Below are 14840 nucleotides of genomic sequence, written 5' to 3'. Positions count from 1 at the left end.
TTGTTGTTAGTAGACTAGAGGTTAAAGTTCTGTGTAATTTTGAAAGCGATATTATATACTACAAAAGGTATGTTGATGATATATTTATAATATGGAAAAACAATCGAGTAATTGCTAACTTTATGAATAGGATTAACGATAATGAGGAAGGCCTTAGCTTAAAACTAGAGCAAAAAAGCTCTGTTATAGTACATTTTTTGGACATTAATATTATATTTAGAGAGGGACCTATGTCTACCAGGGTATTTATTAAACCAATGCATAGCCCATTATATATATCTGCTAGTTCTAATGGTCCTTATAAATATAAATTAGCAGCATTTTGAGCATTAGTCAGGAGGGCTTTTTTATACTGCGAAAGTATAATAGACAGGGATGCAGAAATAGAAAGAATCATACAGGTAGCAGAAGCATTGGACTACAAGAGGAATGTTATAAAGGGGATTATCAGTAAATTAGAAGTTGGTACAGATATAGTATCTGTTCATGGTCCATCTACATACATGAAATTTACGTACAACAAGCACTTAGGAAGCATTACGAAAGAAATCGCAAATATAAAAGATACAAGGATGGTCTTAAAAAGAGCTCCAAATTTGTACAGAATACTTAGAAAAGATAAAGAGGTGGTTAAAAAAGAAGATATGTCGGACGTATATAAGATTCCATACGAGAATCAGATATTAGGAATAAATAAAGAATATGTTGGGGTTACTTCTAGAAACCTAGGGGTAAGAATAAAAGAGCACAGATATGATATTAAAAAAGGTTCTAATCCCACAGTATTGGCTCAAATGGCACAAACGGAAGGTTCAATAGTACGATGGGATGAAGCGAATATTCTGAAACAGATACTCTCTCTGACTTTGGCAAGAACAGCTGAAAAGTTAGAAATTTATAGAAGCAAACTTAAAGGGAATTGCATCAACGCAAGAGATGCAGAGGGACTTCCTTCCGCCTGGAAGTTTGCAATTAAAAACTTAAAATAAGAGCAGGAACTTTAATAATATTTGTAGTAAAAACTCTGTATAGTTTAGTAAGCAATATTAATATTTAGTATTAACAGTTTGTCTATTAAATTAGAGGTATTAATATTTAGTATTCACAATTTGTTTGTTATATTTGACTATTTTATTTTATTTTTAGTATTAGCAGCATTTGTATTAATTTTATTATTTACAAACATTAGTTGGCTATTAATAACGTATATGTTACGGGTTATTAATATTTATATTTTGTATTTAGAACTTGTTGTTCTATTTTTGAAGTATTCTAATTAACCTGAGGATGATCCATTGATTGGATTGAAAACGTTTGTTTTAAGAATAAACTTCTCAGTGAGTGATCAGGTGTTGATTATGTTATTATTTTCTGCTGAGTACACTTTGGTTGTTTATAGAAGAAAGTTTAGTTACTCAATGCTTAATTTATGATGGGATCCATTTTGCAAGATGGTATTGATCAAATAAATATAGACCAGAAAATTTTGTTAACAGTCAGAGGATCTAGACAGTGATATATTGCATTTCTGCAACAGAAAAAAGATATTCAGAAGAAGCAGGCATTGAGGGCTGAAGAAAAAAAGAAAACTTACACAACAACTTAAGGATTTAAAACAACACAAGAAAATGTTAAGAAAAGATCACGAAAAGAAAGAAAAAGAGATTGAAATGAAAATAAATACACTTGAGGAGAAAAGGCTAAAACTACATTAATATAATAGTTTTTGTGAATTGTAATTCTTTTTTTATTTTCTAATTATCTGTATTTTGAAAAAAGAGGATTAATACTAAGAAGTTTCTCTGTATTTTGATTGTCCATTTTGTAAAAAAATAATAAGATTTTACAATAAATTAGATGCATTTGTTAGAGAGGCTTTAGTATAAACTTACACCTATTCCTCTTTATGTACAATTATCAATTTTTTACGTTGGAAAAATGCTTTATTTAAAAATTTTTAAATGTAACTTTTTGTTAAAATTATGTTGCTGTTTAAAAAAAGTTACTCTTTTTACTGAAAGATTGATTTTAAAATTACATGTTTCTAAGTCAAGTGTTGATTTTATGTTACCTTGTATTTACTAGATTCACATACAAATAATAATGATAAATGATGATAAAATAAAAAGCTCGTGTTTTGTTTGTAAATTGCTTATTTTTTCACTACATTGAAGTTGTGGATTCTATCAAACATTTTTCTAAAGGATGTATGTACTGTATTTTTTTAATGTGGCAGTCTTTGAAGCATATCAACTGTGCAAAAAGAGGGATAGACGTACTCAATGTTCATAGTAAATGCTGTTTTATTATGTCGATATTCCACACTAAGAAATGTGAAGGTCAGGGAATTTGGACAAAGTTGGTCAGGGAAAGTCAGGGAATTCAAAACAAAAATTTGAGTAGGAACCCTGTTTATCACTAACAACATTACTTCAATACAAAAATCTTTGAAACTGAGACTTCAAAATGACATATCACACTACCAATGTTTTTGATTGCTCAGTTTCATATTATGTCACCAATTACATTATTATGACATCAAAGTGTATCCAATGAAACAAGAATCATTTTTACTACATACTTTACCAAAATAGATGAATATGTACATAAGAAATTTAGGGTGCAATGGGCCTCATAAAAACATTAAGTGGGTTGTGGGTTGGACATTTTTGGTCTAGACCAAACTTCATTTGTATATCATATGAGTATGTGTGTAGTTTGTAAGAGATAATGAAGCTGATTCTGTCTGGATGTGTAAAATTTGATATCATTAATGTACTGTACAGTACGAGGTATAATAATGTGAACAGTGTTGTTTTGTTGTTTCTGATATTTAACCATATTGTGTTCTGTTCAATCTCCTTGAAAAATTCCTCACTTAGTGTATATTTAATTTGTTTATATATGAGTGTTATGGAGGTTAAAATGCAATGTTGTTCTCCAGTGAAGCATGGTAAAGCCAAGGAAATGAATGAGTTGGGTTTTTAATTATTTTTGGCTTTCTATTCAAATATTTAATGAGTTGGGGATGAATTTTGTAGGTGCAAAGTGTGTGCAGCAGCTAAAGTGTATGGGACATTGCTGAATGCTTTTCTGTAATCAATGTATGCCATGTATATGTTTCTGTGTTGCATATGAACTTGCTATAGGATAACAGAATCAATGAGTATTATTATTATTATTTTAGATATTTATGAATTAAATTTGTATGATTAATTTAGATCATTAATAATGACCTGAATCAAAATAATATACACCTGTCCCTCTTTTTACATGGTCTATTTTTACACAATTTTGAAATAACACATTTGATAAAAAAAAACTAATCCTCTTTATATGCGATTGACTTTTTTAAATAAACTTCAATTTGAATTTTTCAAATAAACTGTTTATTTGAAAAATTTTAAATTATATATCACACTAACCTTATATATCAGATCTACAAGAAGATCACTCAAACAATGCCTCCATGAGCATAAAACCGATATTGAAAAGAAGAAAAGCACTACCACCTTAGTTATATATGCCAGTGAAAATGGCATTACTCCCAAATTACAGCAAGCAACCATGATCCAACAAACTCATATACACCAACTTAGGAATTTGGAGGCATTAGAAATTTTTAAAGTGGAATGCCGGGGCCTTTCAATCAATTTTAAAGACAAAAACAACTCTTGAGGGCATGACAGGCTATGTATGAACTGGTGTTATAACAGCCAACACAGGCGCACATTGTTAGAAATTTAAAATTTAAAAAGGAAATTAGAAGACATCACAAACAGAATTGAATGGAATCATACTAGAAAAGGGTTTTCTCTAGTAGAACTCCATCTGAAGAAGGTCCTAGGGTAACCTTAAAATGCTTTGCAGATATTTTTTAAAATATCTGCAAAGCATTTTAAGGTTAGTGTGATATATTTGTCAACACTTTATTAGATTGATTTTAAATTTATCTTTTTGTTAAAATTATGTTATTGTTAATGAAATTATTCTTTTTGTTGAAAGATTGGTTTCAAAATTATATGTTTTTAAATTGAGAGTTCACTTATTTTTTAACCACAGTAAAGTACAGTATGTTGATTTTGTGTTTCCAACTCTACCTTGTGTTTACCATATTTATGTATAAATGATGTTAATGATAAATGTTGTTAGAATAAAAAAGCATGATATGTTACTGAAAAAAGACAATAACTTTTAATCATTTGCATTTCTCTGTCACCTCTATCAGTCCTGCAATGTACACATGGCTATGCACATTCCTACANAAATCTTTAAAAATAATAAAGCTAGTGGCACCAATGACACTAGCTTTATTATTTTTAAAGATTTAATTATACTTTTAAAAAGTTTCATATCTATCTGAATATAGTCATCTTTCATATTGTCTTGTATGTCTCAATTCTCTGTGTTGTAAAAATTAAATCCGTTCAATTTGTGCAATAAAGTCTTAATTTTCTAGCTGGAAGTGCTGTGAGACTGTCAACCAAACTGATTTTTGGATTAAAGTGACTAACTATATATGTAGTACGATCCAAAAGTTTGGGGACTTGGCTTAAAATTCCTTACCTTAAAAAGTTTATATTGCCGATGCATATTGACTTTTAACCACAGTAAAGTACAGTATGTTGATTTTGTGTTTCCAACTCTACCTTGTGTTTACCATATTTATGTATAAATGATGTTAACAATAAATGTTGTTAGAATAAAAAAGCATGATATGTTACTGAAAAAAGACAATAGCTTTTAATCATTTGCATTTCTCTGTCACCTCTATCAATCCTGCAATGTACACATGGCTATGCACATTCCTACACAATGTTGCAATTTTATTTTGAGGAGTGTATTTATTATTAAAACATTGTATTGAGTACAAAACATTTATGCATTTCATGGTCACTATTGTTATCGAATTACAAATTTAAGTTATTTAATTATACTTAGCTCTCTGCATCTGCACGATGGATATGTTCCAAAGAACATTGTGTAAAAAAGTACAGTATATATCAATACATCCTGAAGAAAAATGCTTGATAAGATCCAAAATAAGCAATTTACAAAAGAAATGCATGCATTATTATTAATTTAATTAAATATTCCATTACTGATTTTGTTGTGGATTTTAAGGGATTAAGTTTGCATACACATTGAGTCATGTGGTACCCAGTTTTGGGCTTTAAAGATAAGCAGCTGGCTTGGCCTGTAAATACTATCAGCAATAGTTTGTGGCAGCTTAACTTTTGAAAAAGTGTAGAAAATGCCTCTGATGACAGTGAGCTGAATATCACCAGTTAATGACTGGGAAATGAGACAATATCCTAGAGCTGCCTGACCTCAGTTTGTTGATGCATGCAGTTACCACATGAGTTGGGCACAGCGGAGTACCATCCACCAATGTGTGATACGATGGATGCAGGAACATTTTCGAACACATCAAAGAGAGTGAACCCCAGCTAACAGCAGAGTGCACAGACTGGCAGATTCGTTGAACGGTCCATTGGGACCCGTTTGCCATGGCACCAGACATCTGAAATTGCCTTTCACCACTGACAATGCATCTGTATTCACCATACCATTTGCAACACATTGCATGAAATCAGGCTGCACACATGGCAACCAGCAACAGGGGTGCCATTAACTGTTCAAAACAGGCCTCATGCCCAGCATGGTGTTGTCATTATCACAGTTGGACCACTGAATGACATCAGGTACTGTTTATGGATGAATCCAGCTTCTTCTGTATAGGAATGACAACCATGGATGGATGTGGCAATATCTTGGGGAATAGTAGTAGTTAAATAAAGTTGACGTTTTAGAAAAATCGTGAGTATACGCAGTGCAACTAGAAAGTAACGAGGATAATTGAGAAGTATATAGGGGCAACGACAAGAATGCTCGCTTGTTGTATCGCAGAACACCAGGAAGATATAAACAAATGAAGACAGACCACAGAGCTCGCCAGAAAAGTTCTACAGCAGGTCTAACCCATTATGGTCAAAGACAGCATTGCTTAAGCACTGTAATAATAGAAGGATTACATTTATTTGGGAAGCGCTCCTCACAATGTCCACGGACGCATGCAACGTCCCTACCCTTGACTTGCCCGAAATATGGGTTACTTTATACCAGCGTTTAAACAACAAAATGCATCAAGAATCGCACAATTAGTATGATCACTCCTCAATGCATGCGCTGCTAGTTGAGTAGATTTAAGATCTTTCGAACACTCACAAAAGCTTGTTGCATGTTACCAACGGAATTACCGAACGTTATAATTTTAAAATTGACAAGAAAAATTTACCGTTTTCTACTTGGAACACACTGCACGTTCTGTTTTTCAAATTTATTGCTTTTCACCTGAAGATGACGATATAATACTCGTTGCAAGTACTCACGATATAAGAAAATCGTGTTAATGCTGAACTCAGTGCTTTTTATCAAGAAGTCTTGGGGAATGCCACATGCCAGCCCTTTTAGCTGAGCATCACACCAGTCATAATGCCCGACTTCACATAGCACGGCAAACTTTCACCAGCTCAAATAGAATTCACATCTTTCCCTGGTCAGATCTCTCTCCCATTGAACATCCATGGGACCTTGTCTGACATGAGATGCACCGGGGACCATTGCTACATACCATAGACGACATGCATTCCACAGCTGATTTAGCTTGGCAAGGGATACATCAAGCAACCATTAATTGCCTCGTTGATAGTATACCTCACTGTATAGTGGCCTGTATAGCCATATAACAAATATGCCCATGGGTGCCATATTCATTACCGAATAAACAGGTGTCTGTTGCATATCTTTGTTCTTTTAATCATTTGCATATGTCTCTCACCTCTATCGTTTCTGCAATGTGTATGTGGCTATGCACATTCCTTTGTGTTGCAATTTCACTTTTGAGGAGTGTAGAATTGTCTGAATTAATTGCAGTCTTCACCTGTTGAATATCAGAATTGGAACACTTAAAATATCAAAGTACTTGGATTACAAATTTAAGTTATACAATAGTTATTATAGTTGCAATTTACATTTTTCTCTATATATTTTAAAAGATTACCAATAAACTACATATTTCTATCAGCAACAAATTATTAAGCTTCCTGTAAGTGAGATTAATATTAAGTGTTTATTTATTATTTCTTTCTCTGTTGTGAGCAATGCAGAATTCTAAGATGTTTTATTATAAAATTGTGCCTTTCCAAGATGTATCAAAATTAAATTGAGGGAAATGAAAATAAGTTTGTCATACTTTCATTTCTTTCAATACATTAATACATTTTGCTACCAGTTTAGTTTCATACATTATCAAAATATGATGTATATATTTATTCATTTTTGGCATTACAATAAAGTCACTCTTAAATGGTTTACATTCCAAATCTCACTCTTGCCTGTATTTAAAGTTTTGAATGCCATGAACTTCTAACTTCACATTAATTATTTATCAAAATTTTATTAATTTTGCCAAAATACAGAACAGTTGAAATTTTTCCAACAGTTAAAATTTCATCTTTACTGTGTGTCAAAACATAGAATGTGTAACTAAATACAGAAATAATATTTTACAGTTCAGAAGGCTTTAAAATTCTAAAAAGGAATCTGTCCAAAATTAAGCAATTGAAAATAGATACCTTAAATTAATTAAATTATTTGCTTTTATACAACTGTTATGGTATAGCTATTTATTTGTCTATATTGTAATCATTTTTTATTCTTGTTTGTCTTGTATTTAATTGTTTATTAACACTTCATCATATGAGAGAGGCTTTGTCATGGTGCCTCAAGAATGTTGTGTATATACAGTATATCTTAGGGCACAATATTGTATAAAGAATAAAATTGTGTGAATTGTGTATTGAAAAATTACAGATTAAATTATAAATTATATTTACATTGTTTTTTACTGCTTTCAAATTTTAAATGCAAGCATATTTAGAAAAATATTTTAATTTATTAGGTACTGGACTAGAACCTCGATAGAAGAACCAGAAGAAAATGGGAAAATTGCTGTTTAGGATAGCATAGTGCTGTCCTTCCACCATCCAGTTCAGCCACCGACAATTTATTATAAATATAGAAAATTTTTTTAACAAGAAGGAATACTATGCGAAGACAAGAAGTTTATTCAGTGCAGACGAAGCTCGCACAATATTTTGATTTACAATAAACTTAAAACTGCATGCACATCTTATTATATTAACAGATTTCTAATATGTAATGCGCTTCGTAAATTATGAAACAGGCGAAAGCAGTTTGTTTCCGTATTAGATATAGATATGCCCCATTTCTTTTTTGATAATTATTGATATAATTATTTTTATAACGAAACGTGAAGCGTTTGTTAAGATCCATTTCCTTTTTTTTAGGTGAGAAAAATATAAAATCACGTCAAGGATTACGCTGCAGTGTATGTTACAACGTATTTCCCACAAAATACAAGTTGGTGTGTCACACCAGGGTTCACACGGGAGAAAAGCCATTTCAGTGCGAGATCTGCGGCAATAAATTCGGTCAGAAAGCGTATTTAGTCAACCACCAGAGAGTTCACACGGGACTGAAGCCCTTCGAGTGTCGAGACTGCGGCCAGAAATTCAGAGATTCTCCCTCCCTGAGAAAGCATCACCGCACTCACACCGGCGAGAAACCCTTCGAGTGCTCTGTCTGCTCGGCCAAGTTCAGTCGCAAGGAAAGCCTGAAGATTCACTTACGAAGTCACACGGGCGACAGACCCTTCGTCTGTAACGTGTGCGGAATGGCGTTTATGAGCGGGTCTCACAGGAGAAGACACGAATTGCGGCACGTGAAAAAAGAAAAGTGAATTCCGAAAGATCCGAATTAAATACTGAATTAAAATTTTATAATGTTCATATTCCTCTGTGTTAAGAATTTCGAAATATTCTCCGCATTGTAACAGACTTGACTTTGAAGAATACCAATGTAAGTACACGGAAAATAAGGTAATACGTAATAAATATTTCCCCTTTTATCGTGCCACGTACTTAATTATCATCCTACGAAACACAATTTAAAATACGACGTAATAATTTAGGACAAATTCGTATTGGGAAACTCCGTCAACTTTGATCTAGCGATCCAGAAGTTTGGTCGGCACCTCACTGATAACCAGAAACGGTTAAGTTTAAAATTTGGGCTTCTGGACACGGTAGTTTTTCTCTACGAGCGTCTTCGTTGCCGGACGAAGTGTGAAGAAAGAGGAGGAGGAGAAGAAAATACAGCTTTTCTCGCGATGTTTGCACTTTTCGATTGCTTATATTTCGGCAACCGCGTTATAGAAAATATTGAAATTTTGTATCCTACCCAAGAAAACAATTCACTTTCGAACAAGACATTCGGAATTACTCGTACTTCGATGTTCGGAGGACGGAGAGAGAGCGACCCCGAAAATCGGCAATTCTGATTTCCGTATAATATACTCAGTAGGGACTTTTAGCAATAGTGCACCGAGAAATAATCTACAGGTCGAAGAGCGTAGCGCCATACAGTGGTACCTCAGGATACGACATGAAATTCGAACATATTTTTGCTCCAAGATACGAACAAAAACTCACCATACGTCGTTACATTAGTTCGCAGCGCCATTTTTTATTCGCTTCTGTTCATTGGATCTCAGTCCGCGCGTTTGTTTTGTCGTGGAAGGATCTCGCTCGATAAAGGAAATCTCGAGGTATTATCAGAAAGTGGACGATTTTATTGAAAAGAAACATCCCGAAAATGATCGCACTGGCCGTATTGCTGCCCGAAGTAACGACATTTGCTTAAGTCATTTTAGAAACATTTTAAAAAGTAGGCAAAGCCAAACAAACCTCTTCGGATAGATATTTTACCGAGTTACCTCTGTCCAGTGGAAGTGAAGGAAAGAAAGCAAAAAGCAGTGAATAAAAATTTAAAAAATATATATATAAAACAACAATAATTTTTAAAATCTTTTCTAAGTTATTTTTAAGTTATTGTTACATTATGTTATGTAAGTTAAGTTTTAGTATCATTTCCCTTCTCCCTCTCCTCCGCCACCAGTTTACATCTCCACCGTCGTCTATCCTCGAAGGTAAAGTGCAAATAAAACTACTTTTTTTTTATCAATTATTATTCTATTATGGTTATTTATACATTTACCAGCGCTGTCCAACTTATCATAGCCCGCGGGCCATATTTTCTTCACCAAACATTTCGGGGGCCAAGAAGGTTGATAAACCACAAGACATTTGCATAGTGATACGGTTCAGTAAGCACTAATTGGTCAGCGAGTCCGATGTTGACGCTATAAAAAGGCGACAGTTCGACACACTGGATATACGTCACTCTCATCTAAGTTTGACTTGGGAATTTTTTTGTTCAATAACAAATGTGAATTCTTCTTCCTGGAAAAAATAAGACATTCCCTGAAAATAAGACCTAGCACATTTTTCAGAGCAAAAATTAATATAAGACACTGTCTTATTTTCGGGAAAACACGGTAGTAAAATAATTTTAATATTAATAATAATAATTTAGTAACAAATTTATTCATAGTAAAATGTACTCTCGGGCCGTAAAAATTGTTTGGCGGGCCGTATACGGCCCGCGGGCCGCCAGTTGGACAGCGCTGCATTTACAACTACAAAACGCATTTTTCAGTGTTTTCCTTACTAAAGTTTTTTTTTCAATGTACTACTTAGCTTTAATTTGAGTGTTTTTCGTGTTGGAACGAATTATTTGGTTTTACATGTACAGTAATCGTATGGGGAAAAATGACCTTACGACATTTTCATGATACGATCTCAGTTTCGGAACGGGTTAATTTCGTATCCTGAGGTACCACAGTACTCCTACAACGCGGTAGATACGTTCCTTGAAAATATCGCGTTGTGGGAAATCGCGTTATAGGAGACACCAACTTAATACAAAAACTGGGATTCGGTTCTAAAAAGAGAAAAACTTGGCGATTGAGCGTTTTTTGAATTTTTCAAACCAGCCATTGCTAGCCACGAATTTAATACTGGTCTCAGTATTAAATTTGTTTTATAGTTTTGTACAAGTGTTGTGTCACTTCTAATCAATACCTTTTTTTATAATTAAGTAGACTATGTTTGAATAGATATTGCTCATCTAATTGATTGCCTTTTAATTATACTTTAACCATTAATATACTTGAATAATAATTCTAAATCAGTTTGGCCTAGGTCAAACTAGTTAAGCCTAAGGTATTTAGACCAAACCAGATTGTCCTGGGCTAAACTAGTATATCCGTAGGATAAACCCGTTTGGCCTAGGACAAACTAGTATATATATATATAACAAAATATTAAGAAACAAAAAATGGGTAAGATTAAGACAGTTCTCGATAAANTGAAATGACCTTACGACATTTTCATGATACGATCTCAGTTTCGGAACGGGTTAATTTCGTATCCTGAGGTACCACAGTACTCCTACAACGCGGTAGATACGTTCCTTGAAAATATCGCGTTGTGGGAAATCGCGTTATAGGAGACACCAACTTAATACAAAAACTGGGATTCGGTTCTAAAAAGAGAAAAACTTGGCGATTGAATAGCGTTTTTTGAATTTTTCAAACCAGCCATTGCTAGCCACGAATTTAATACTGGTCTCAGTATTAAATTTGTTTTATAGTTTTGTACAAGTGTTGTGTCACTTCTAATCAATACCTTTTTTTATAATTAAGTAGACTATGTTTGAATAGATATTGCTCATCTAATTGATTGCCTTTTAATTATACTTTAACCATTAATATACTTGAATAATAATTCTAAATCAGTTTGGCCTAGGTCAAACTAGTTAAGCCTAAGGTATTTAGACCAAACCAGATTGTCCTGGGCTAAACTAGTATATCCGTAGGATAAACCCGTTTGGCCTAGGACAAACTAGTATATATATATATAACAAAATATTAAGAAACAAAAAATGGGTAAGATTAAGACAGTTCTCGATAAATAAAACAAACAAAAAAAAACAGCTGCCATGTTGCAAGTATCTGTATATATCGAGTATTATTATAGTATTTATAAGTATCTATATATATTTTATTTGTAATAGGATTTTGTTATTGATATGAATTTATTATTTATACCACGGAATGGCACCGCTGCTACTAGAACGCTCACTAGGGAGCGTTCCGGGCTATTAGTATCCTGCGTTTCTTTATGCAGCGCTCGAGAAGCGCTTTACAGCGAACACACTGAAACTGGTTTCTAATTGGCCAACACTGCTCGTGACGTCATTTTGCTACACACTCGCTGCATAAAGAAACGCGGGGTATTATATAAATTATCAAAATACGCAGAGCCAATGCGAGTGTCGTAAGAAATGTGATTTCTCGTGTCAAAAATACAAAAGTATTTCATCCAAATACTATTTTTCACTATGCCGAATCAAGTAAAATTGTATAGCACACTATTGTGACCTTTCGGGCCGGCACCTCTTTGGTGCCCTGTCAGGATTGACACCACCGTGTTTATCGGAACACGGAAACCGAGACGGCGATTACGTCACACCGTCACGCGAGCGGTCCCGTAAGTGGACAGACGGATTCGTAATGTCGGATCGAGAGACAACATAAGGAAGTGACTCGCACTACAATTCAAACGTAACAAAGATTTAATTAAAAACATTGTTCATTAGGTACGATACAGAATTCTAAGATTATGTCGCGGAGAGAGAGAGTTTACAGAACGAGCGCGAGTTGTATAAATACCTGGGGATAATATGGCTGTCCTCGTAGGCAAAAATTCGGTTGATTGTTGGTTGATGATGTCCAATGAGCATTGAGACTTGTTCGGATGATGATTAAGTTCACGATAATATTCACAGCACAATGATGGCACAAAGTATCCAACAAAGATGGGCACTGATCGATGATATTTTGATATCCGAGATATTGGATGATATTGGGATTAAACGGTGTGGGGTTTCTGTGTCGGAAGGACGGACGACGACTTTCTTCTCCGAGGACTAAAACGGCGACTAACTCTTTTCGGCCGTCTCTGGTGATATTCACGTGATTTCGGCCGTGCAGAGGTTAATAGTTCACGAGAAAGCGTCATGTTGCCTTCGAGAAAACGTAACGGGAGACTTTCTCAGGTAGCTAAGAACAACAATTGTTGCGTAACTCGCGAAATGTTAATATTAGAATAGTTCTAATATACGAATTTATGCTATCTCACACTATGTAGTGTTAAAGTTAATAAATTATTTTAAGAATAGTTTGTCTTTATCATACATACGTAATAAAATAAAACAGTAAAATGCAATAAGTTAATTGAAGACACAGACTGTCCAAAAAATAAAAAAACAATTTTTTTTGGTAGACACCATTCCCCAATGGAAAGGATGAAAAACATGAAGATGGCTGTAAGACCCATGAACTCTAAGTTGAAATTTATAATTTTAATTAGATATTTTTCTGTGTTTTTTAAAGGAATGTTTGTAAATTTGACGGCCAAGTAGCCTAAAAAAGAAGGTCAGGTCATCAAAAAGTTTTTGTTCTGGAACACGTGAAGTGAATAAATGGTGTCTACCAAAAAAACAAAAAAAAATTTTTTTTTATTTTTTGGACAGTCTGTGTCTTCAATTAACTTATACAAAATTAATATCATCCGACGAAATTCCAAGATAAAAAGAAAAAAAAAGTAAAAACATGAAGATGGCTGTAAGACCCATGAACTCTAAGTTGAAATTTATAATTTTAATTAGATATTTTTCTGTGTTTTTTAAAGGAATGTTTGTAAATTTGACGGCCAAGTAGCCTAAAAAAGAAGGTCAGGTCATCAAAAAGTTTTTGTTCTGGAACACGTGAAGTGAATAAATGGTGTCTACCAAAAAAACAAAAAAAAATTTTTTTTTATTTTTTGGACAGTCTGTGTCTTCAATTAACTTATACAAAATTAATATCATCCGACGAAATTCCAAGATAAAAAGAAAAAAAAAGTAAAAGCAAATTTATTTACTTATTTTACCAATATCTATGTATTGAACAGACATGTTATATTCAGAACATGTACAAACTCGTTCACAATACGTTGCAATGATATTTCTTTGGTTTACGCATACAAAAAATACAATAATAAAACTACACACACGATATAAATTTAAAACGTTACAAAGTTTTAAAAAATTATTAATTAAAAGGAATTATATCGTCAAAATGAATTTTTCAAACACTTTGTGTTCTGTCGACCGCAGTTGGATGGGAAGGAATCTAAGGTTTACGCAGCGTATTTAAACGCGCTAATGGAGTCCGTTAGTTATATTAGAGTCGGCCAATATATTGATCCTCCAGCTATGCTCTATAATGTGTCAGGTAGCCGATAGCTGTCGCATTACGGCGAGAAGTTGTTGGTTTATTGGTTAGTAAGTAGTTTTACCGTTTTCAAGCAATTTTGTAACTTTTTTCTACTGCTCTGTCAAAAAAGATCTTATTCGTAATTACGTTTTTAATTTTATATCATGTACAAAGAAAGAAAAAGTATATTTGGTTTATTAAAAAATTTGAAGGTGATAATTTGAAATTACAGATGAGAATGTGGTGTAAATAAATCGAAAATAAAATAATTTTAGATTTAATTTACTCAGATTTTAAATGGAGATTTGTTTAAATCTTTATATTATTTTACATTTATTTTCTTATAATTGTGGTAAAAATTATACAATGTATATTTTTGAAGAGTCATCGCATTTCACAATTGACCCGTGCCGCCCGGTTGCCAGCGGCGGCCCTGCTTATAGCGAAATGAAGAAACGAGAGCGGGTCTGCCGCGTAAAATTTTAAAATGAGGGATTGTCGCGCGTCTCCATTGTGGTTTTTTTTTTTTTTTTTT

The 14840-nt window shown here is 33.3% G+C and overlaps 2 protein-coding genes across 3 annotated transcripts in view; both read left to right on the top strand.

The window, feature by feature from the left end:
- Window positions 1-8993, top strand: part of LOC111635357 (ubiquitin-conjugating enzyme E2 J1-like) — a 69090-nt gene extending 60097 nt beyond the window's left edge. Inside the window, exon 9 of one of the 2 annotated variants that reach the window (XR_002758360.1) lies at window positions 8373-8993. The gene's annotated coding sequence lies outside the window, so the exon portion shown is untranslated. Of the gene's footprint in view, window positions 1-7963 lie in introns of both variants that reach the window. The other variant, XR_002758359.1, reaches the window with a different exon arrangement.
- LOC111635352 (zinc finger protein OZF-like) lies at window positions 8224-8824 on the top strand. Its single transcript, XM_023380294.1, has 2 exons — window positions 8224-8257; window positions 8373-8824. Exons 1-2 carry the CDS (start codon window positions 8224-8226, stop codon window positions 8822-8824), a joined length of 486 nt encoding a protein of 161 aa, XP_023236062.1.
- Window positions 8994-14840: the final 5847 nt, after the last annotated feature.

This window comes from Centruroides sculpturatus, unplaced genomic scaffold (genome assembly GCF_000671375.1).
Source record: "Centruroides sculpturatus isolate CEXI.00-Female unplaced genomic scaffold, Cexi_2.0 scaffold916, whole genome shotgun sequence".
In the NCBI taxonomy this organism is placed as follows: domain Eukaryota; kingdom Metazoa; phylum Arthropoda; class Arachnida; order Scorpiones; family Buthidae; genus Centruroides; species Centruroides sculpturatus.
The sequence above is the reverse complement of the archived record's forward strand: the minus strand, read 5'-3'. Positions and strand labels throughout refer to the sequence as shown.